The sequence below is a fragment of the Aspergillus affinis genome, assembly GCF_023601865.1.
Source record: "Aspergillus affinis strain CMG 70 chromosome Unknown NODE_46_length_220473_cov_87_121971, whole genome shotgun sequence".
Taxonomy (NCBI): domain Eukaryota; kingdom Fungi; phylum Ascomycota; class Eurotiomycetes; order Eurotiales; family Aspergillaceae; genus Aspergillus; species Aspergillus affinis.
In genome coordinates this window covers 191,508-215,973 of record NW_026515827.1, presented here as the reverse complement: position 1 = coordinate 215,973, position 24,466 = coordinate 191,508, and the positions used below count along the sequence as shown (strand labels likewise).

General features: G+C 48.9%; 6 protein-coding genes across 6 annotated transcripts; 5 read left to right on the top strand and 1 right to left on the bottom strand.

Moving 5' to 3' along the window:
* Positions 1-2,042: 2,042 nt before the first annotated feature.
* KD926_007677 (Zn(II)2Cys6 transcription factor) lies at positions 2,043-3,877 on the top strand (the record flags this gene model as incomplete). The annotated part of the gene is made up of 3 exons (XM_053100553.1): positions 2,043-2,441; positions 2,492-2,917; positions 2,972-3,877. 3 exons carry the CDS (start codon positions 2,043-2,045, stop codon positions 3,875-3,877), a joined length of 1,731 nt encoding a protein of 576 aa, XP_052955850.1.
* A 626-nt stretch (positions 3,878-4,503) lies between these two features.
* KD926_007676 (NAD(P)/FAD-dependent oxidoreductase) lies at positions 4,504-5,897 on the top strand (the record flags this gene model as incomplete). Its single annotated transcript, XM_053100552.1, has 3 exons — positions 4,504-5,148; positions 5,211-5,646; positions 5,758-5,897. 3 exons carry the CDS (start codon positions 4,504-4,506, stop codon positions 5,895-5,897), a joined length of 1,221 nt encoding a protein of 406 aa, XP_052955849.1.
* A 3,023-nt stretch (positions 5,898-8,920) lies between these two features.
* KD926_007675 (putative cytochrome P450) lies at positions 8,921-10,371 on the top strand (the record flags this gene model as incomplete). Its single annotated transcript, XM_053100551.1, has 2 exons — positions 8,921-9,029; positions 9,092-10,371. 2 exons carry the CDS (start codon positions 8,921-8,923, stop codon positions 10,369-10,371), a joined length of 1,389 nt encoding a protein of 462 aa, XP_052955848.1.
* Positions 10,372-11,167: 796 nt separating this feature from the next.
* Positions 11,168-15,913, bottom strand: KD926_007674 (MCT family MFS transporter; the record flags this gene model as incomplete). The annotated part of the gene is made up of 7 exons (XM_053100550.1): positions 11,168-11,526; positions 11,945-12,401; positions 12,450-12,906; positions 13,290-13,435; positions 14,273-15,171; positions 15,433-15,525; positions 15,592-15,913. The coding sequence occupies 7 exons, from the start codon at positions 15,911-15,913 to the stop codon at positions 11,168-11,170; spliced, it is 2,733 nt and encodes a 910-aa protein (XP_052955847.1).
* A 1,624-nt stretch (positions 15,914-17,537) lies between these two features.
* KD926_007673 (RCC1-like domain-containing protein) lies at positions 17,538-19,143 on the top strand (the record flags this gene model as incomplete). Its single annotated transcript, XM_053100549.1, has 2 exons — positions 17,538-18,248; positions 18,301-19,143. 2 exons carry the CDS (start codon positions 17,538-17,540, stop codon positions 19,141-19,143), a joined length of 1,554 nt encoding a protein of 517 aa, XP_052955846.1.
* A 2,793-nt stretch (positions 19,144-21,936) lies between these two features.
* KD926_007672 (uncharacterized protein) lies at positions 21,937-23,416 on the top strand (the record flags this gene model as incomplete). Its single annotated transcript, XM_053100548.1, has 2 exons — positions 21,937-22,903; positions 22,986-23,416. 2 exons carry the CDS (start codon positions 21,937-21,939, stop codon positions 23,414-23,416), a joined length of 1,398 nt encoding a protein of 465 aa, XP_052955845.1.
* Positions 23,417-24,466: the final 1,050 nt, after the last annotated feature.

The following is a 24,466-nucleotide window of genomic DNA, read 5'->3' as shown; positions in this document are numbered from 1 at the left end:
GCTTTAGTTACTGCATTTGATCTTGATACAGACTAAAAAGATGCCGTTAATGCATTCTTAAATGCTTTTTTGGATCAGGTGGTATATACAAGGATACCAAAAGGATTCAAACAATCAGGAAAGATCTGGAAGGTCTTAAGAGCACTATATGGCCTTCGAAAATTACCTCGACTATGGCAGAAAGAGCTATCCGCAATACTTCAAGAATATGGACTTAAATCTATCCCTGAGAAAGAGTGTCTCTTTATAAGTGCCAACTTACTAGTCCTTTTTTACGTAGATGATATTATTATTATCAATCAGCCTACTCCAGAAGCCCGCGCAGAAGCAAAACGATTCAAAATTGCCCTAGCGGCTCGCTATGAGCTAAAACATATGGGAGAAATTGCATGATTTCTAAACATTTGAGTTATTCGAGATCGACCGAATAAGAAGCTATAGCTTTGCCAAGATGCTTACATAGAGCAAATAGCTGCGAGATTTTACCTTAACGACTTGACTAGATGGCCTGAAACGCCTCTACGTACGAATATCGAACTACTTCCCAATGAAGAGCAAGTTATACCAGGTTGAATCCATAAATATCAGCAGAAAACTGGTTCCGCTCTATTTCTAACCATTATTATTAGGCCTGATGCAGCCCTAGCAGTCAACGAACTATCGAGATTTTCAAAGAACCCTTCGCCAAGTCATATAGAGGCAATTAATCGAGTTATTGCTTATCTCTATGATACCCGCTATCTAGCACTTGAGTTTAGCGCCAGCGAGCATGCAGACGAAATCTATATCGCTGCAAGTGATACTTCATTTGCTAATAATAAAGATAGGAAGAGTACTGAAGGATATCTCTGCAAACTATTTAGAGATCCAATTGAATAGAAATCAAGCAAACAACGCGCAGTCACTACGTTAACTACTGAAACAGAATATGTGACACTTGCAGAAGCTGCTAAAGCAACATATTAATGGTATAGAGTCTTTAAATCATTAAAGTTTGATCCAGATCATTCGTTTGCTATCTATTGTAACAACAGACAGACTATTAATCTGCTTACCAAGGATACTGTCTAACGGAACAAGTTACGCCATATTAATATTAACAGATTATAACTTCGACAAGAGGTTCAAGAAGGGAGACTTCAAGTCAAATAGATTTTTACTAATCAGATGACTGCAGATGGGTTCACGAAGGCTCTCTCAGTTCAAAAATACCGAGAATTTGTGAAAATGCTCAATTTGGTTAACATCAAGGATCTTATTTATAACTAAATGGGTATATGTAGCGTTCAATTTCAACATTAACCGCTGAGAGGGTATGTCAACCGTATGTAACCGCTAGTTACATAAGAGACCTTCCTATTCCGAATATCGGTATTAGTAACTACCGATTCCTGAAGATTATGTAGATTTTTCTGTCATTTCTATAGTTCAAAAGTTATATTTCTTCTAGTTGCCTTTTTTAGGCTAGATTGCTTATTAATTTTTCATGTATTTAAACCACCGTGTGCAGCTAGATTGAAAGAATCAGACCTTCATTATTCGATATTCCTATGGGTAACATTACTAGCAATTACGCCTAGAGAAACGGCCAACATTAACGCCTCTGTACGGGTTCTGCGAGTAAATGGCGCGGAATTGAGCCTTTGAGGGCCATCGGGCTAGGTAGGTAGCGGCTTTTGCAATCACACATAATTGAGGATTCTAGAGTAATCTAATAATCTTAAAAATGTCTATTAGCACTTTAGTACTAGATAAAAGCCAGAGATCAATTAATCCCGAGTCCTGACACTGCACCAACTGTATATCCCCGTACCGGGATTGCCATCCTGATCAATCCGGCTGACTAAAAGCTCCGCCACCAACGCGCCTGGCTTTGTCCCCTCAAGCTTACACTTAGCTTCACCCTCAAATGCCGAACATGTCCATGCGGACATATTATTACTGACCCCTCTAGCCCCAACACACACTCTTTGCAACGATCCACATACATTGCACCGCTAGAACTCTATCGAACCCGCCGATAGATTCTCCAACCAGTCACCATGAAAGCTCTACTCCGCAATAAGCAGGGCTGTTGGACGTGTCGCCTGCGTAAGAAGAAATGCGACGAGGGCCGGCCCTACTGCTCGACTTGTGATTCGCTTTCCATCCCATGCTACGGATATGGCCCCAAGCCCGAGTGGATGGATCACGGCGACCAGGAGCGCGCCGTCGCCAATGACCTCAAGCAAACGGTCAAGCGCACGTCCCGGCGCAAGGTTCCGGCGGTGTTCCCGAGGCGATCTGGTGCGGTCGCTAATATCGCGCCGAAGCCGTTGGATGGCTCGGGGGAGAGTTCCTCATCTAGTCCTGCCTCCAATGGCACACACGTCGTGAATCCTCCCTCGGATAATGGCTCTCCGCAGGGCGAGGCAGCTCACGTGCTATTAAATGCATTGGATGTAAGTGTGACATTCAGTATATTGTAAACTCTCTGATATGTTTTTCATAGAGCTCTCCGGCGTCCCAGGCTGCGCAGGACGAATCTATAGCAGATTCTATATTCCCATCATCGGCGACCGAGTCGGTTCTGTTGATGCATTTCCTAGACAATGTGTTCCCACTACAGCATCCGATGTACAAACCCAGCCCATTTGAGGGAGGACGAGGCTGGTTACTGGCTCTACTACTTCGGACCAAACCTCTATATCATGCCACTCTCGCGGTCAGTTCTTACCATCGCCGGAAGATGGTATTTAACGTCCACCACCCGTGTCAAGTGGCTGGTTTAGTGGAGCAGGAGAAGCATCTAGAGATCTGTTTGAAGGAGTTTCAACAGGCATTGAAAGCTGCTAGTCTGTCTCTGCAGATGCTGTCTCCGGATAAAAGTAAGGGGTTGGGTATGGCAGCCTCGGTCGTCCAGCTGGTGTTCTTTGAGGTATTTTTTCTTTACTTTTTACAAGTTGTGAGATTCTACTGACCATCTGCAAAGTTATTCACGGGACAAGGGAATGTATGGAAGGTCCATCTCCGCGCAGCGACGAATATGGTCTCAGCGGCCCATGGCCACCACTTCAGTTGTTTTGGTATGGAGGGAAAGTCCAGGCATATTTTAGACGACGACCTTCCTCTACCGGAAGGGGAGCCTGTAGTGACAGAACAGGTTGTCTCGTTCAGATTTCTGACGGGCACGATACTTTGGCTAGACATCCTGTCTTCTATCACGGCAGGCACCGCACCGGAGTTGCTGTCCTGCCATGCTACTGTGATCGGACCGGATGCGCAGATCCAATTAGAGGGTATCACGGGCTGTAAAAACTGGGCCATGCTTCAGATCGGTCGCATTTCTGCGCTGTATGCGCATAAAATGCAGGCCTTGCAGCATGGCAATGCTATGTGCTCGGAATTTGAGCAGACTATCGGCGATATCCAGCGGGAGATCCAGTGTGGCCTGGCCCAAGGAGGCTTGGAAGGGTTCAGTCTTTCAGACGGGACCTCGAAGATGTTCAGTGCGATCTTGGACCCGTGCACGCTCGTTACCCACGTGTTCGCTTGCATGGCATCGGTTTACCTCCATCTTGTCACGCACGATTTTCATGCACTGGATCTATTAGATCCGACGATTTCAGAGGCCATGCGGATCCTCCAGACCCAGGTCCCACCCAATGTGTTACCCAGTTTAGTCGCGCCGCTGTATGTAATCGGCACCGTCGCCCGACCAGGAGACGAGCAGTTCTTTCAGAGCGTTTTCTCGTCGCCGATATTGCTGGATCCGTTGCTGGAGCATCGAGGAAAGGTCTTACCCATTCTGGAAGAGATTTGGAGGAAAAGAAGGGCCCCCCTTAGCCTCACGTGGGCAAGCACTCTGGAACTAACCCACAACCTTCTGCTTCATTGAGTCTTGTGTAACCGTCGATCGGCCCAAATTGGGCATCATAGAGAATCAGGGGTTCCAAGACATCACGAAATTCCTAGAAATGGGCTGACAAATGGATTGAAAGGGGTGAATAACTAAACATTTCATAATGTCCTGAGTAATATTCCAGTTCCGTTCTTGGGGTAGAAGAATGATTTATCATCGCCACCTATTGTTGCCAAGCGCACATCAATTGCGCCAGCGTGCTTGTCCTTGACACTATCGACCACCAGGCTGTCAACTATTGGGCACGAGCGCGTTTCGCAGCGCCATTAGTGGTGAAACAAGGACTCGGGGCAAGAGTTCTGTGGATGCAGGAAGACTTTTCGGCGCCTCTCGTTGTTTTCGGATTCCTTAGGTTCAGGTCTCGGCGCTCCGGCCTGTCATTGGTTTATGACAGCGGCAGATGTGTGCGCGCTCAGACCGCTGATTGGCTGCAACCAGCGTCACGGGCTGTGATTGGTGCCCGATCCTTCAGGCTGCCACTTTTAGCCTCAGGCACTGCGGATCTAGATAGGCCGATAGGCCATTTGTTTTGTTTGACAGGACTTATAACTGACTTCCTCTCCTGACGTTTGTCACCCTTCATCTCTCCTGCCGTCTTCATCATGGTATATATTCTCCGTCTCCTCGCCGGCGTCGTGCAACAAGGCCTCACTACTGTTTTTCACTTTCTCACTATCAACTATTTCGCTGAGCTTCCTCCTCCACCGGGACCAATGAAGAAGATAGTGATCCTGGGTGGCTCCTTCGCGGGAATCAGCACTGCCCATCGCATTCTCAAGAAGTCTGCAAAAACCGGTCCAGTCAAGATCACTCTCGTATCGCCAAACACTCACTTCTACTGGAACGTCGCCGCCCCGCGAGCGATCCTCCCCGGTCAAATCGACGACGAGAAGGTGTTCCTGCCTATCGTGGAGGGGTTCAAACAGTATAAGGATAGCGAATATGAGATCATTACCGGGCGCGCCCAGAGCCTTGACTTTGAAACCAAGACGGTCGAGATCATAAACGAATCCGGCGAGCGAACACTCGATTACGACTACCTGATTCTTGCGACTGGGTCGCGCACTGTCGGCGAAATCCCGTTTAAAACTCTCGACACCACCGAGAATACCAAAGAGGCTCTGCACGACTACCAAGAACAAGTGAAGAAGGCCAAGACGATCGTTATCGGCGGTGCCGGACCCACGGGCGTCGAAACGGCTGGTGAGTTGGCGTTCGAGTATGGGAAACAAAAGCGAACCATCCTGGTATACTCCCCTCTCTCCCAACACACAATCACGTCCTTCGCTAACTCTAGCAAACATTTCAGATCACACCCGCCACTCGAGTTCTCGACTCCGCCATCCCCAGCGTCTCCAAAGTCGCAAGCGACATCCTTCATAAACTCACTGTCGAAGTGAAACTCTCCACGAAAGTCACCTCATCATCACCCACTTCCTCCGGTCAGCTCGAACTCACCCTCTCATCCGGCGAAAAGATCCTCACGGACATGTACATCCCTACCTACGGCGTGGTGCCGAACAGCTCCTACATCCCCGCCTCATACCTTGACGACAAGGGTTTCGTGAAAGTGGATCAGCAGTTCCGCGTGAGCGGACAATCCAACGTCTTTGCCATTGGGGATGTGTCGAATCTCGAACCCCCGCAGCTCATGTTCGTCGATAAGCAGTCAACTCATCTGGCGAAGAATATCGTCCTGGTGCTGGGTGGGAAGCAGTCGGTGGAGTACAAATTGGGTCCGAAGGGTATGTCCCTCATCTTTAATTCAATTCCTCGCCTTGTCTACCCATCACATCCTCTGCATCTTGAAAGTTCCCTGATTTAAAGGACTGATCAACTAATATAATGTACCATAGGCCTCGGTCTTCAAATCGGCCGCAAAACAGGGACCGGACACTTGGGGAACTTCAAGATTCCAGGCTTCCTGGTACACATGCTGCGCAAGAACTTGTTCTTGGATAAGGTGGCGCCGCTAGTTGATGGGTCTGCCTTTTAATCGTGTTCTTCTTCCTAGGATTTCTTTTTGGCGTCAGTATTGATACCTTTTTTCGTTCAATTTCATTTTACAATGTGGGTCGCTTGTTAGACCTAGCTCGCTGTTTAGTTCATTGAAAGGGAGGAGAGACAGGGGAGATAGATTAATAATATTAATCAACGTTCAGATCACCGGCTCTGTTGTTAATCTCTCACTCTTCGATATAAGTAGATTGAGCATTCAATATTCGCTAATATCTGCAATAAGTCCTCAAGACTTTTTGATCAGCCAGCTAGCCAACAAGGTTTCCACTCGAAAAGCCCGCAAAGAAAGCTTTCTGGAGTTTGCTACAAATACCTTGCACGCTACATCTAAATCTCCGGAGCTCAATCTAACAGATTCAGTCGGGTTCAGTACATGCTTGATGGCTATTCCGACTATCCAACAGCTTCCAGCCTTACTCCCATTGCTCAATACATTATCCACCACCAGAACTTCAGAATTGGTCTAGGACTTCCGATTGTTCACCTCCTTAATCCTCATATTGCCGACCTCCATTGGCATCAGTCGCATGAGAATCAAATCGTAGTATTGTGCGGTAAAATCGGCCGTTATGCTGGACGAGGTCGCCCGTCCCGGCAGTTTTTCACCAGTTCAAGAGATCCTCCGGGCTCTTGTCGATCTTGATAACCCCCGATGGCCTTTTTGGTCCCTTATATCGCTCGATCGCAGTCCTCCATTGAACGAGCTAACGCATTTGATGAAAATCTTTGGAGTTGGATTTTAAAGTGCATATAAATAAAACTCATTTATTTGCAAGCGTGAGGGATCTATAGTTACTGTCTACATAAGAACCAAGGACTTCAATGAATCGAAAGGTTCAAAATTCTGCAAATAAAATCTGTCCAGCTCTAACATGACACTAGGAGGGGTATTCAAGAAACAGGAATCCACGCCATATCAAATATCAAGCTAAAAGAAGAGACCCGGTATCAAAGCAAGGATACCGGTCTGGGTATAAGCAAACATCTATCTGATAATTCCTCGGTAGTCTAGATTCCACACATCCAGTATCTCTGCGAGGTCTCCCATAATCCTTTTTCACCGTTTGAGCTCGTCTTTAGCAGCGGAGCCCATGGCACCGGAAGAGAGCCAGCGCCGGTGTAATGAATGGAGAACATTCTGTGAAGATATTAATTATCTCCCGGCAGCAGAATAATCAAAGTAGAATATTAGAAGGCATGATACCTTGGAAAGAAACTTGGATCTCTGGTCTTGGTGGTTGAATGAATTAAAGCGTAGTTTGGTATTAGTGTGAAGAAGTTTGGGAGATTGTTTGACTCTACTCTTATATAGCCAATAAAAACCTAATAATGTCATAGTATTGAGCCCATCAGGAGGAGGATGATCGCCTATAACCCAGGGTTCAACTTGAACGCGGCATGGGGATTTACAATACCTTCATACTGGCAACACCTAATCCAGAGCTAAAGCAGCGAGTAGCTTCTTGTACACTATCTCTTTAATTGCCAAAAAGTACGGCCTAGGCTACATACATCATTACGATCTTTTCGTGTTCCCCTTTACTAAAGAGGGAAATGCACAAGATTTTCCAGTCCATGGATCGAATAAATTTAGATTTCCGGTAAGTCTCCCATCCACATGTTCCTAGACATGGTATAAGGACAATATTAAATATATGAATATCCCTAACCAAAATAGGGGACGCACACAATATATCCAAGAAGAAAAATAAATAAACTTAACGATGTCTCAAGTGACTACTTGATTGTCCTCATTATGATCATCCACCGACATGTTCATACCAATCGCTGCACGTATGATATATGATATCTCGTAGGAGGTGCCGATGCAGATGACATCATAATTAACCAAGGGAGGGTAGCCCCGCTGGGAGGCAGCTGGCATGTGTCGTTATCTTCTAATAACAACGATTCTATTGGAGAGAAGGATGCTTTCAGTGCGGAGTCCTCTGCCAGGCCAGCGCATGAGACATGTCTGGGGGGGAAGGAGATACGAACAAGTCTGTGTAGGGGCCTGGGGCTCTCTTGCGGTCTGCTCTGTGCTTTTCGAGACTTTGGCTGTGCTGTCCCGCTACTGCTTTGGGGTCCTCTCTGGTTCTCGAGAGCATTAACTGCAATTAAGAAGATACACTCCGTGAGAATGGCGGTCACGGGCGGCTTATCTAATCTTGGTTCTTTCCTTGAGGCACAGTGCACTCATTTCCTTCTCCTCTCGAAGCCGACTTCAGAGTTGATGGGTTTCGATTCCATTAATTCCATCATCGAGCCAAAGCGTCATATCCCCTCTCGATCGGCTAATCTTCCTTCCCTGAAGATTACGGCAAGCCCACCTTGACAACTCCACTCACTGGGGACGCCATCTTCAGCCATCGGTGGGGTGTTGATTCTCGTCCTCGAATTAAATTCCACTGGCCAGCCCGGATCAATCAAAATCAAAACATTTCACCGCCAGGCCCCCCTTTTTCCCTTTCACACCCAAGTCGCGACTCGCGATGCTGACAATCGATCCACTCTGAATGGCATTGGTCAGGCCCACCGCAAGCAAGGAAGCTCCCACTCTCCAGATGAACCATGATCTGTGCGATGATCGGAGCCTCCTTTGGGACCAGTGAGAGTCACCAAGTGGATCCCCCAAGGGAGCCAGATGGCCCGACTATCGAAATGATCATCGCTTGAATCGGCGCGATTCAGCTGAGCCGAGATCTGCAGCCACAAAGGGAGCGCCCTTAGCACAAATCAAAATTGTTGCGGAGCTGATGGGTGGTTGCACGGGCAAGAGAAATGGGGATTCATGCATGACGAAAGACAACTAGCAGCAAGCAGCAAGCAGCAGCATGTTGCTGATGTGGGAATTTAAATTTGTCTGGTCTCGCTGTTTGCTCTCCGTCTTTTTCCCTTGATCCCTCTTTCCCTTCCCCCTTTCTCTCTTGGTTCCTTTCGTTGCTTACGGCTTTGATTTAACTTTGCTCTGATTTGTCTTTTTATCCTGCCCCGAGCATTATGCCGACCCCGATTCCCAAACCCAAAGGTCTGCCCATCCTAGGCAACCTTTTTGATCTCGATGGCAACAACCCTTGGGGCTCGTTCAATAAATTGTCGACCAATTATCGTAAGTCATTCGGTGATGGATCCCCCTCCCGTCGGATGGCTAAATCCTTGTTCTCTCGTTAGGTCCCATCTTCAAAATCACCATCCTTGGTAAAGACATTGTCTTCGTGACGGGCGCTGCCCTGCTGGAGGAGATCTGTGACGAGAAGCGCTTCCAAAAATGTGTGAACGGCCCGATTGTCGAGATTCGCGCTGCTGTTCATGACAGTCTTTTCACCGCGTTCCATGATGAGGAGAGTTGGGGGATTGCGCACCGAATCATGGCCCCGCTCGTCTCGCCGGAGGCTGTCGCCAACGTCTTCTCGGGCATGCAGGAGACGTCCAAGGATCTGGTCAAGAAATGGACCGCCAACCCTCGACAGCGCATCAACGTGACAAACGATTTGGACCGTGTGAACCATGCGGCTAATATGCTCTGCTTCTTCGACCAACGAGTACATTGCATGGAAGGCACGGAACCATCTCTCATCAAGGCCATGGATAGCGCCACGAGGGAGTCGATGAAGCGTGTCGCCCGCCCGAAGTTCCTCACCTGGCTCTTCCACCAGAGCAAGTGGGACAACGACATCAAGACTATGCGCGATTACTGCGCCAGCATCGTCGCGACCCGGCAAGAGAACCCCACCGATAAAAAGGACATGCTCTACGCCCTGCTGCACGGCAAGGATGCCCAGACCGGCAAATCCCTGACGGAGAGCCAGGTCCTGGATGAAATCATCAACATCTTCATCGGCAGCGCCACCGCCCCCAACCTCATCGCCTTCACCATGTACTACCTGATGAAGAACCCAGACGAAATCACCAAGGCTCGCGAGGAGATCGACAACGTCGTCGGCGGGCCCTCCGGCGAGCTCCAACACGAACACCTCGCCCGCTTGCCCTACTGCGAAGCCATTCTGCGCGAGTCTTTCCGTCTCTCCGGCGTCGCTCCAGGGTTCAACATCGAACCCCTCCCCACTGGCGAAGGTCCCGTATTCCTCGCCGGCGGTGAATACGAAGTTCCCCGCAAACAACCCCTCATCGCCATCCTATCCGCCGTGAACCGCGACCCCGCCGTCTTCGAGAACCCCGAGGCCTTCAAGCCCGAGCGCATGTTTGGCGAGAAATACGAGCGGCTGCCGGCAGGCGTGAAGAAAGGTTTCGGCAACGGCAAGCGCCAGTGCTTCGGCACCCAGTACGCCTGGGAATGGTCGTTCATGGCTCTCGTCACCATCCTGAAGGACGTGGAGTTCGAGTTTGCCGACACCGAGTATACCATGGCGAACGGCGGCATCAACTACAACGGGGCGTTCAGTGTGAGGCCGCAGGAATTCTTCGCCGTGACGGGACCAAGGGCTGGCTAGACGAATAGGTACCGTTTACTTATTCGGACTGGGGATATGTAAAACCTGCGTTATATTATACCTGTTATTGACATGAGATATGGGATACCTAAACTGTAACGGATTTGTTATTTTTGTGTTAGTTATCAGAGCCTTGTCTGCCTAATTGATTTTATCATCTATAAAATATTATTCTCCCTTTAAACAAACCAATCCTTTAAACCAGCCTGCCAAGACTTCAAAGTCATTTGGGAAGCTATCCACACCGTAGTGTATTCATCCCTCTGTCATCCACCAAGATTTCAAAAGAAAACAGAAACATTCGTCAACGAAAGAATAGCCCAAGCACTGGAGTTTGAATGGCTATGATTGTGTAATCTGCGAAGGAATTACACCTGCGGTGTTGGTGAAAATTTCGTTGGCGTTCTCGACTAGGTTTCTTTTCCTGACTCGCGGCTTGGAATTCATGTTCTTCTCGTTCGGTGCTCGCTTCACCGCATGGGGACACAAACTCGCCGATGGTCAGGAGCAATCTTGTCTACCAAGCTCTGGACACCGAAGAATTCGCCAAAGTCAAAGCTGCCACCGGCAATGGAAAGCATTTTATCCTCAAACGATCCGGAAAGATTCTATGGTAGTCCGGACAGCCTTGTTTTTCAGTATCCAGCCGTTCATTCTGCCGATGACTAGACGGAACTGAACACCATCAGAAAGCTTTCGTAAAGACTTAAAGCAGAACTCAGATTAGAGTAAGTGAGTATGCGGTGTTTGGTGGCCAGATTCAGATTGGAAAAGGAATTGATTGCATATCGGAGATTCATGCACTCTGCTGATTCGCGTCAAAGCATCCTCCTGTCACCGCGCGGATTTCACTGCATATACTGAATAAACCCTTTACTGAGAAGGGCTGGCTCTTCTTAATGAATTGGAATAGCTGCCACACCTCAATATCGTTCTCTTTCTTTCCAGACACGTAAAGTCCTTTGAGATTCTCGGCGAAGGCGATCTCCATGCCACTCAGTTTTGAGATATTTGAGAGAATGCCGTGAGGTTTAATTGAAAAGTATCCCGCGCTACCGTTATGTAAAGCCCAGGTCTTGGTGAGCCGAGAGTGAGGAACCAGTTCCTCATCCTGAGAGGGACCAAGAGCCAAGAGGGTTTCCGATACTAGTATTGCTAGATAATAACGGATGTAATTAGCGCGCGAGACTTAACAGGAGCATCGCCGCTGGGAAGGATCAGTGGCATACTAGTTACATTTTGAAACAAAACGAATTCCCGTGTCGACCAAAATCTCTGATAATAAAGGAGCAATACCAGGATCGTGTTCTTCCGCCCAACCTTTTTCACGAGCTCATTTATGGTGACAAGTAAGTCATTGTGGATGTCGGTTTTTAATCCATCAAGGCTGCTTTCAACGATGAAGAAATAGTGGATAGTTGGTCAGAGAGGAAAAAAATAGGAAGTCGGAACGAAATGAAGAAAAGGACAGGTACGTAGATACCCGTAGCTTCTTTATCCAGCGTAGTCTATTCGGTAAGATCTCAGAAGTGAGGGATATCTGTATACCATTTCATTCACCAAATAGACGGACCAAAGTCTGCCTTGGCTGAATCCCATAGCCCGGCTGCGTACATAGTTTGCTCATACATATTATCCTCAGTCCACTCAGAGGAGCCATCTGTGTTAGCTGGCAGACGAAGTGTATGTATTTCCCCCGAAACCCCTTTATCACGCCAGCATCCGAATATGTAATTCTGTCCTCCGCGACTGAATGTTTGGTAGTTTTTCAACGGCGGCTCCCACTCAGAAACTTTGATATGTAGCTCTATGAGCGGTGGCACTGGGGATATAGCAGCGTCATTTGTGGCCTCCTTCTGATCTGAGACCCAATTAAATATCTGCTCAGCTATGGATGTATTAATCCATGGACCGAGGCGCCCAATGAGCCTTTGATAGTGAGATTGAGTAAAGGGGATTTTGAAAGGCTTATTGAGCTCCAGGTATTTAAGACTTGCGAAAGAGGCTATACTGCTGGGGACTTTGTAAGGCTTTGACGATTAGTATTGATTCTTGCGAAATTGCGGGGCTGCATTTACTAGATTGAACTCAAAGTAGAGGTCGATACCTAGTCTCTCGACAAGAGGGAACTCGAGAGATAAGGCTTTTAGTTCTTCGGGAGTAAATAAACTTTGAAAATCCTGGGAGAACCCAGGGAGTCGTATATTCCTGGTCCGCCGAAATCGAAGCTGGCGGATATGGTGGCCGTGATGAACTGCGACCGAGCGAAGAAACTCTTTTGAAAGGTCATAGGCCGTGAAGGCCCGCAGCTCCGTGATCTGGTGGAAAAAACCATCAGGAATCGTGAGCATTGGAGGGTTGGAAAGAGGATCCGTGGCCACAGGTACCCGCACCGCAAAAGATTTCAAACTCGAAACGCAGCCAGAAATATGAGCGATCAATCTGTTCGTATCGGGGATACCGTCCAAGCTCAAATAATGTAAGTCCAGACTCTGAAGCCATTCTGCCCACTCGGCCGCTTGCTCGTTGGTGAAGCTAAAGTTTGTGATCGAAAGGGTTTGGAGGGCGGTAATATGCTTCCACGAGGCAGGTCGAATATGGGCTTCACGCCATCAACCTTACGACGACGAAAGTTTAATATTAGCCGCTTCAGGCAAGGAAATGATGTGATAACATCTCCAACTGCGTTGACATCTTACTGGCGAGCCGACAAGGAAGTATAGGTTATACTGAGGGATATGATGTAGGGCGCGCCTTTGATTAAATCATGGCCGAGAAGCTCATCCGACCTGCCTTCGTAGTAAAATCGCGGAGTTGACTTTCTGGCTTTGAGAATTTTGAATAGATCTCGGGGGAAAGGGATTCCCCGCCATCTGCCTGCGTTAGAATAAGGAATCATCTGGCTGTCCGAACAGTACCTGATAATCTCCAAATTGTGTAGATTCTTCACTAGGCGGTAGACTGCATCATCATACTCAGTCTCGTATGAGAACGTATCGGATAGGATGAGGATTCGAACGTAAGAGCATATCTTCATGTCCTGCTCAAGGAGCGTAAATAGTTTCTGATCATCAGGGCATCGCCAGCAAAAGATGCGAAGAGTCCTGAATAACCCAGGCGATACAATGCGACGAAAATAGCGACACGATATATTTAGCGAGGGAAGTGACTCCCAGGAGTCCCAGCGAAGCTTTCATACCAAGCACGACATTCAGTAACGCCGTATAATTGCGAGATGACAGTGGAGAGAACTTACATATTCGAGTACAAGGCTCCATATTTCAACAGGGAGTAGCCCTACAAGGACATGGCTCTTTTCTGGATCCATAGACTGGGATGAATTTTGATGTGAAGATAGGTTAGGCTGAGATGGCAAGATGCAGGCAAGACTTGGGTCGCGTGAGGTTTCGCGGGGTTATCTGGCATGCAAAGCTTCAACAAGCACTGGTCAAAATAGAGACAGTAGTCCGGGGACCCTATTTTTGCCTCTGACTCAGGAGCCCAGTGGGGCTATATCGCCTGGTTGTTGTAGTTTGGAGTGAGGGCGAGAGCCTGAGAAGCAAAGCGGCATGCAACGGAGAAAAGGCGGGTGACTTGACAGACAATCTCACTTCTTGCCTACGCTCATTCCGAGGGACTAACTAGCTGTGTTTAGGGCTTACGACTCTAACTCTGTGAAGGCAGTCTAAAAATAAAGAAATTGGATTCACGAGCGCTAATTAATCGGTTATATGGGCGTTTATCTCACTAGCTGTTCTGAACCCAGGCGAACCCCCATTGAGAACTGACATTCGGGCATAGTGTATTTCCCTTTCTCTTTATTTCTTTCTTGCTTTCTTTTCCTCAATCTATCATCTACTTCGTTCTTCCGTCAGAATACACGAGTAATGCTCCAACCCACGCTGATGATTTTAGTGACGACCAAGAGCACAGTCGACGTGGCATACGCAGCTCCACAGAACATCACCAGACCCGAATAATCAGTTTCCTCTCCCGACTTCCCAGGGTTCTGCGCTCCCAGAATCTCCCCGGCAATCGGGATGGACACCAAAATCGCCAGGCCGAAGATCGCCGTCGTCGTTCCATATCGTTTGCCATAATCCTCGGTCCGCGAGATCTGCGCGATACACACCGGCGACAAACCCACTGCCGGACTGCTCCAGAACCCAAAAAACGCCGCAAAGGTCACAATCGCCGCGGTATCCTCTCCCGCTTTCATCCACAACGCAAGGACCAAGAGCATGCTCACACTGCCAGTGACGATCATGACGTTGTAGCGACCCCAGTGGTCAGCTACCAGGCCCGGAATGACTCGTCCAAGGATCAGTGTGGCGCTGAAGATGGACATGAGATTGTATGACAGGGAGCCGGTGACCCCATGAGAGGAAGCGTAGGAGGGAAGATAAGTGATCACGACCATCATACCCACCTCTGCGAAGCTGACCGCTACAGAGGCCACTGTGAAGACTGGTTCCCGGAGACATCGCAAATCCATCGTGCTACCGGACTTCTTGTTGGGAGGAAGTCGGGTTCGAACAAGGACCAGGCCGACGGCGAAGAAGAGAATGGAGATAAATCCAAGAACTCGTATCGTCCACGGAAACCCGATCTTTTTGAGAAGCTCCCCCATCAACGCAGAAAAAAGGATACTTCCGATACCACCGGAGGTAGTCGCTATCCCTGTGGCGAGTCCTCGGCGCTTCAGATACCAGTGGTTGATCGATCCGAGACTTGGGGTTAAGATGGCTGACGAGGAAAGCCCACCCAGGATACTAAAGCCAAGTATGAATTGGTAATACTCTTGGTGTTGTCAGCCTACTTTGTCTCAAGTTTGTGTCTTTGTGTATTTTGTGCATGTTGATCAGTCGATTTCGAGATACTCAAAGCCCTGAGAGCTGCGACTTGCTGAGATACACAGGAAACATTCTGCATATGGGGCAATTTGGGACATTCCGTCTGCTATTCAATTTCCGCATGTTGGGCTATTGTGTATACTATTGTGTATCTTGTGCAGTGGGGCTTTTGGGGGGTTGGGGGGCGTTGGGGCATATAGACCAGTACCTTCTGAGACGCTCAAAGCCATTATAGCTGCGCACATGCCGACACATCCCGGAACAAATGTATACTTCAGTCCGTAGGAGTCAAATATTGGTCCTGCCGGTAATCATTAGATGCTTGGCCCGGAGAGTTGTAGCGAACGGATTGGATTGGCATTCGCACCTACTTGGATACCGCCGAGCCAAAACAGACAGTTGTATAGGCTGAAAATCCACGACACCGAGGCCGTGGAGCGATCCTTCAATTGGTTGTCTTCTAACCATTCTTGCAAGATTCCGGTGATATTCATTATCGCAAAGGTGGGAAAAAGCGCACACCACACGCCAAACACCACCAGCCATGCGTGTTTTCCTCCATCGGGATAGTCCGATAAGTCCTCGGCATATTCAATCGGCTCATCAATTGTCCCAAGTTCATAGTTCGGTCCCCGCGCATGCTCAGACACCGTTGATACCGTGACCTGGGTGCCACTGGTTGAATGCATAGTGATAAATAGGCAAAATTGTAATAACAAAGTGTGCGGGAAATGATTCTCAATGGGGTCCAGGGGAGGAGGTTTATCATAAAATTTCCCTGGCGGAGGAAGTAAAAGAATGGGCCAAAGAAAGATGGACAATAGTCCCTGGCCGATCACTAAGCTATTGCTGTTTACCTGCTCAATTGAATGCCGGCATCCCTTGCGCCGATCGGATCTGCTTGATGTACTTACATACATTCCAGTTCTCCTATATTACGCAGCCCTGTTTCAAATCTAGAAAGAATTTTGTGAAACTAGACGGAGCCAATGCTCGACGCAGCGGGTCTGACTCCGTACAACCGCAGCTTCTCTATGCCTACGTTGTGGGAAGGCATTCGATGATGGGAACTGATACATGTCGATCATTGGCAATATCACATTACAATGTCACATTGGAACTGACGGGCAAAACATAATTGTTCTGACATCCCTATTAGAAGTCAGACTTAGAAAAAGCAACGAAGGGAGAAATGTAGGGGATGCTTATTTCAACCAACTCTACCAATGCCGAACTATCGATATCACACAGCCTTGCTTTTTCCCCTTCCTATAGCACCCTCCGGTCTTTCCCGTGTACCCATGAGACTGATACAGAGATGCTTGGTTGCTTTCGCCTTATTCTCCGTCTCCTGTCGTCCGGTCGATATTCTGCGGTGCTTCTAAAGTAAGAAACAAAGGAGCATTTCTGCAGAGCCATCTACTAGTGGATAATCAACTGCCTCCGACATGGAAACGCCGCAGAAGTCTGCATAGTCACTCTGCGGCCAGTCCCAACAAATCAAACTTCTGTGGGTCAAGGATCTTTTAATATCACGGTGAATACTGCGAGTACATGTGCGCAAGGCGCAGCTGGGATCATGCAATCTTTCGGGGACCTTCATAGAAACAGGTGACAATTATCTTAGACATATCACGATTTGGAAATTAAGGAAGTTAGTACTCTGGTGTGTACTGTACATTATATTCACTGCTTTTAACGAATTGTACGAAGTATGGCGGAAGATTGAGTTCACTTCGCTTTTCTGTACCTCTCGTGTGATTCATTTGGATGTCAAATGAATCCAGACAAAGATATGAGATTATTCTACTGATGTATATATACTTGTGTCCGGCAGAGGCCTATCAAGTTCTAAGTCTATCTTCTAGATACTTCAAGACCAAAATCAAATGAGAATTCGATAGTTTAATGGGGACACCGGTTTCCGCAAATCTGGAAGGCCTATGATTCACTGTAGATCACCCGTGTTTGGGATATCTCCGTCATAATTGAGCATTTCGAAGTGAAGTGAAGAGTAAAGCCTCAAGAGGTGTTGCACATATCATTCACTGCGCAAGTGTGGTAAGATTCATTGTTGAGTCTTTTGCCTGTCAGGTGATCTCTGACGTGGGCTCCTTCTCTTTGTTTTCCTTCCCTGACAACTGCCCTCTTCCTTTCTTACTCTCTCACCTTCTTCCACAATCACAACACAAAGCATTTCCATCACTGCAAACATCTTTGTCTTTGTGAAAACTGCCCTTTTTAAAACCCCAAACTCAAACTCTCTTCAAAAACAAACCTTTTCCCTATCAACCATCTCCACCCACCATCAACATGGCGAGACGCGCCTCACTGCGCAAGAAAAGCGCCCCCAACCCTCCACCAGCCCCCAAATCCACCACCAAAAACGCCGCGATTGGCCGAAAGAGAAAGGCTCCAGCGGGAGCGGCGCCCGCCTCTGAAACCTCTGCAAGGGGCCCGAAGCGCCAGAAAGATCAGTTCCCGCATGATCTCATCGGCGTAGATCCGACTGAGCTGAGCTGTCTGACTAATGGTGATACAGCGTCTTCTACCATTTTCAACGTCGTGCCTTCCCAGAAGCTCGACGTCTATGCCTGTGGAACCAACTGCTACGGCGAGCTTGGACTCGGCAACCTGTGGCGCAAGTCTGAGTTCGCGCGTCCAATTTTGAACGGCAACCTGGCTGCCGAGACTGTCGGTGTCGTTCAGCTCACTGTCGGGGGGATCCACTCGGCAGCTTTGACTTGTGATAACAAAATTTTGACTTGGGGAGTGAACGATGATGCCACTCTTGGAAGAGATACCAAGGATGATGCAAAGGATGAAGTCATGGTTGAAGCAAAGCCTGAAGACAGCGACAGCGACGATGATGATGTTACTTTGAACATGAAAGAGGCTACCCCCCTTCCCGTTGATTCTTCCCTCTTTCCGAAGGGAACTATCTTTGCGCAGCTTTCTGCGACAGACAGTGCTACCTATGCCCTGACCACCGACGGCTTGGTGTATGGATGGGGCACATTCAGAGTACGTATCGCGCCCTTTTAGTGAGAAATTGGCATACTAACTGAAAATACAGGGCATCAACGGAGAGATCGGATTCTCATCCTACAACCAGTCCAAGCAGGTGACTCCCCTTTTGATCCCGGGGCTGAAGAACGTCACCAAGCTCGCCGCAGGAGCGCAGCACATGTTGGCCTTGACCTCAGCCGGCACTGTGTACAGCTGGGGCTGCAACGAACAGTACCAGCTCGGACGCCGCCGAACCGGTCGTTCGCGTGACGTCCACCCTCTTATCCCCGACCAGTGCGCCTTGCCTGCCGGCGCAGTCGACATCGGTGCCGGTATGTACCACTCCTTCGCTGTCCACAAGACCGGCGCCGTCTACGGCTGGGGCTCCAACAACTTCGGCCAGGTCGGCATCGCGTCCAACGCCGGCGAAAATGACGCCATCATACCCTATCCCACCCGCGTCAAGAGTCTCGCCAAAACTCCCAAGATCGTCCAGATCCACGGCGGCAAGGACCACAGCATCGCTGTCGATCAGAAAGGCCGGTGCTTGACCTGGGGTCGCATTGAGAACAAGGCCCTGGGATACAACCCCGAAATCCTCTCGGAGGACAAGATCATCTATGATTCTCGCGATAGACCTCGCATCTCTGTGCAGCCGCAGGCTATCCCCACTTGGGAAAACATCGTCTACGCCACCGCCGGCACCGATCACTCTTTTGCGATTTCCGCGGACGGAAACGCTTACTCTTGGGGCTTCAATGCCCAGTGCCAGGCTGGAAAACCATCGTCTACCGATGAAATAATCTTACCTACACTTCTTGACGGCAAGCATATTGCCGGCAAGAAGTTGGTCTCCGCCTCGGCGGGAGGCCAGTTCAGTGTTGTGCTCGGAGAACATGTCAGCGAATGAGTTTATGAGGAACCCATGAGACGAAGAAACGGTTATGGTCAGCGAATGAGTTTTTGAAAAATCTGTTATTGTAAGAGTCCACTGTTGGTCGGCGCTTTTGTTTTTGGATTTGTTGTTCTTGTTTGTCTTGTTTTTTTTTTTTTTTTCTCTTTTCTTTTTTCCTCTTGTTTCTCTCTCCTTTTTTCCTTGAACGTGTACAGAGTAAAGGGGTGTACATATCCTTAGAATGAGAAAAGTCCAGTCAACAGTCTCTTTCGACGTGTAGAGCGAGCTCATGGGGTTGTCAGTCATATGAGTCAGAAAATAGAGTATTTTAAGCTAAGGGCAAGACATTCGAATCCGCTCCACCTGATCTTAGCGTGCAGAACAACTGCCTATGGAGTAGTTGAGGGGTTGTTTTTGCATTTTACTCGATCCTGCGATGCACTTGTCTCACCATTCTTGACCGGTGCTGGAAAAGGAACGAGGATTGACAACGGAGGTGCCTAACAAACCACTCCGTCTGAGACATCTATCTAATAGAGTTCTAGCAGACTACGGAGTAGGTAATAGTATAAATATTTCACCCAGTACGGAGTACTTGCCTCAGCAATCAGCACCGAATTGAAGATTGAAGACGGAAGTAACATCATACGGACCACCCAATGTGCGACATGTCTTAAGTCTGGATCCATAATTCATTATCTATTGACCTAGTTTACGGAGTAACTGCCTACTAAGCAGGTGTATCTATAGTTAATGTGAACGGGATTGAACTGAGTAGGGAGGGAGTTCAGGCCTCGTCAGCTGGCTGCACTAGGTAGGCGGTTATTGGCGCCACAGTTTACATACCTACAGGACTCCGTGCATTCTGCATCGGAAGCCGTTTATGACAGCTCTAGATTCCGACCTTCTTTGTTTCTCCTTTCAGGGGAGGGAGTGCCAGCGGTTTTTCTTTCTCTCTGCGAACTGGTCGGGTTTCCTTCCTTTTTTGGTCTACTTGATTTGAGTTACTACTGTAGGTGCAAGTATGTATGAAGAACTGTGGCTGGATGTGAAACGAGAATCGAACGGGCGGGAAATGCAACCTCGGGCTCAAAGTATATACCGAGAAAGAAGCAAGAGTGGATGGAAACTGGAATGTGGTGGAGTTTAACTGTCAAGCTAGTTCATCCATCCGGTCGGGGCGAAACTGGCAGTTGACAGTTGATAGCAGTGTTGTGTAACCAGGACATTTATATTCATCGCAGGTGGAAATATGATTTCAATTTGGGAGTTCCTCAAGGATTACAGGGCGGTGGCTGTGTGTGCAGGTGTCCGAACTAAGGATTGAAGACGAAGAGACTAGACCTGATTCAGGGGCGACGGTCACGGGATGAGGCCATTTGCGGACAAAGAAGAGTTTGGATCCTTTGATCTTTTGATCTGAGCAACCCACGAATGTAACGCTGCCGGCTGCATCGACAAAGCTTGTTTCTTTCTACGGAGTAGTTCTCTTTCTTTCCTTTTTCACTGCTGCCTAGTCCTCTCATTAATCATGATTCATTAGGCAGAATTAACCGAGCGAGCGTCCCATCCAGTTCACCAGAGTCCAGTTCGTTCTCACCAAGAAGCCAGCCGCCGAAAGTTCAGCGAGATTTCTCCAAGAGGAAAAGAATCTGAATCCTTGGTCACTCTTGACGGGGGGACAAATCAATTGCGTGGACCCTGAGAACGCGGCTGCAAATCATTCTTAAAAAAAGAAGACCAACTCTTGGCAGGTGGGTCGAGCGAAAACACTTAGCGCTTGGCCCCCCAATCTTTACGTCAAGGGCCGATGATCTTGGGGCGCGGATTCGAGGGGGAAAACTTGGAAGACACTGTGCGAGAGACATTGTTGGTTTGGTCACAAATCACAAGAGTGAGGAAGAAACTCCCTGGTCTGACAATCTGACAACAGACCAGGATAGTATTCCGTCAGTTCAGACGGAAGGATTCAGTTTCCGACCGGGGGACCCTTGTTTCAGGACTCGGGTACCTGGCGCCGGTTAGCATGGCGTCTATTTCGCCTGCCAACGCTTGATTCCTGGGATATTTGGGGATGCGGGCATAGAACTGGTGTATATTGTGTGTGCGAGAAGTAGGATGACGATAAAAATGAAGGTGAATAGGATCAGGCGAACAATTGATTGCCTCCTCTCCCGACCGATCAGGCAGGATCTACCGCGATCAGACCGGGCAACGCGTTAATATTCAGATCATCGGGGAAAACCTGGCAGTTCAAATTGGACCCTTTGAAGGTGGGACTGCAGGCCCGTCCAGGAGTGGCTGAGCCTGAAGAGGGCTAAAAGGGATGGGATTGGAGATGGGATTGGAGATGGCCATCTCCCTAGAACCATAATGACAGAGAGACTGGAAACCAGAAAATAGAATCGGAATCAAAGCCAGTTAAATGAGGTGAGAAGAATGGAAGGAACCGAATTAACACGACCGAGGCGGGAAATTGCGCCGCGCCAACACTTAATTTGAGTTTGGCGGTACACCAAAGCTTGAACGGCGGTAGGACGTTTCAGTTTCACTCTCCTTTGCGCAGTTGATCGCCGCGCCATTGCAGCCCCAGGCAGGCACCCCTGACCGTTTGAAGCCGGTCTGGTCTGCGATAGCTCTTAGCTACCGTCCCCACCCTTGTGTGCCACTCGCTCTCTTTCCCCTCCTTTCTTTTCCTTTTTTTCTTTCTCTCTCTCTCTTCTCTTCTTTCCCCTCCTTTCCTTTCCAACCTACGATGCAATCAATCCCCTTCCGGATTGACGTGCCCTCGGCCCTCCTTTCTGCTTCATGGCGCTCCCCAGCTGCTCTCGTTGGCGCCTGCGACAAGGTTACTTCCTGTACCTCTTCTACGTCATCGGTATCCTCAGCACGTTTTGCATCGTTGCCATCTGGTATGGCGTCAATTCCGATCGCGACTACATCCATCCCCTCTTGACTCAACTCATCCCCGCCGGCCACTGCGCGTGCCAAACCTCGACCACCTTCCAATGCTCCAGCTGTCTCTCCTGCTCGCAGCCCACGGCACTACCTCAACCCCCGTCATCCCTCTGGGAATTCCAAGTCGTTCGCGATGGTAACAACGAATCCCTGGATCGCAACCAATGCCAGGCCGCATTCCCCGGCCTGTTCGAGGACACCGCCCGCGCCGTGAGATACTGGCGATCGCACGGCGCGCTGTCGACCGAGGAGTTGGACCTGATTCGACTCGAATGGGGCATGGCACGGGCCTTCATCCACCGCGGCGAATTACATGTGGTGGCCGCGCGTGCCAAAGCGGAGGATCATCGGCGCAAAATCCTCGCCGTCCTGAGTTCCATCCATCGCGCGCTGGTCGCCGACGCCGATCGTGCCACGCGCCCGGACATCGAGTTCGTCTTCTCCGTTGAGGACAAGGTTGACGACGTCACCGACTCGGAGAACCCGGTCTGGGTGCTGGCGCGCTCCGCCTCCGAGGAGGCTGTTTGGCTGATGCCTGACTTCGGCTACTGGGCGTGGGAGAATATCCAGAACTCGATTGGACCGTTTGACCAGGTCGTGGAGCGCGTCAAGCGAGCCGACCTCTCGTGGCCCGAAAAGAAGCGCCAGCTGGTGTGGCGTGGAAAACCCAGTTTTGCCCCCAAGTTGCGTCGCGCCCTGATGGAGGCGGCGCGGGATAAGCCGTGGGGCGACGTCAAGCAGGTGGACTGGGACGACCGCACCAACATCCTGCGTATGGAAGATCATTGCCAATATATGTTCATAGCGCATGTAGAAGGTACGTTCCACCCTTCCCCTCTCCTCACGCCCAGCTTCAGCAAAACCGGGAAATTGTACTGACCGCATCTACCATAACACAGGTCGCTCATATTCCGGTTCTCTCAAATATCGCCAAGCCTGCAACTCGGTTATCGTGGCCCACAAACTGCAATACATTCAGCACCACCACTATCTGCTCGTTCCCGACGGCCCCAACCAAAATTACGTCGAAGTGGAGCGCGACTTTAGCGACTTGTCCGACAAGATGAGTCCGCTCTTGAACGACTCCAGCCGGGCCGAACGCATCGCCGCCAACAGCGTGCGCACCTTTCGCGACCGATATTTGACCAAGGCCGCCGAGGCCTGCTACTGGCGCAGCCTCTTCGACGGGTACTCCAGCGTCTGGAACAGCACCGTGCCCGTGTGGTCGGGGATCTACCAACGCGAACGGGGGCTACGATACGAGTCGTTCATTCTGCTGGATAGCCACATGATGTTCGAATTTAAAGCCACGGGTGGTCACACACCTTGAACGAATTACCTTACTGCATTACACATTACATCTAAGTGAACTAATCATATGGACGGAGGGAGACAACATCATCATGCATAGTACCGGAGTTGGAGTTGGGAGTCTAAGCGCATATCTACACGGGACAGGTGTACAAAGCTCTTGCATACCCTTTGCTTTTATTTTATTTTATTTTTTATTTTTTTTCTTTTGGACGGTCTGTTATTTCCCTGGAGATACCTGATGAGCGTGGTTTTCTTTCGCTGTTATTTCATCCCTCTTGACCGCCATCTACCTGTCCGTATCTTTGTACGGAAAGGATTGTCCGTATACCTACCGCTTGATCGCATACTTTTTGCGAGAAATATATACATCTGAGATCTATACCAATTTAATCTTATCTACACGTAGACCCAAAATTTATACTGTTTAGGGATTACCCCGCAAACAGCAATAACATGGTAACCGTGGATGAGTACCTCCACGTCATATGACTCGGGCGGATTTAGTTTCCGTAGACCTGGCCGGTTCCTACTCCCGATTCAACACCTTGGAGCATCGCCTCCATCCATCCGGCTTTCTAGTGATTGCTCGATCTAAACAATTTCATCCGGGCTTCGTACTCTTCTTTTCGGGTTCTTCATATCGCTTATTCTGTCTATATCTCATTCGCAGACACTGTCGCCTCTACGGAACCGCCATTCACCATAAAAGACTCAAAGCACAAAACCCGCGAGCACATCATTAGCTACATCCCAGTTCTTCTCAATGACTGTGCATCGAAAATTGCTGATTCGACATCAATTCGAATACTCGGCGATATTTCGAACTCCATTCTTGATTCCGAAGATTATCAAGTGTCTATATCTCCATTTGTCTCAACGATCCAGGATTGTCTTCGCGAGCATCAGCCCGACAAGCCGACCCGCTTTCTTGCCGTGAACATATATCCTGGAAAGCACTCTTATTTCGTAGTCGACTATGACTACGCAACCGCCCATGAGAATACAACACCAATCCCCGTCTACGTGCTTCGCCTATCGAAGAGAACGCACAATGTACAGGAAAGAG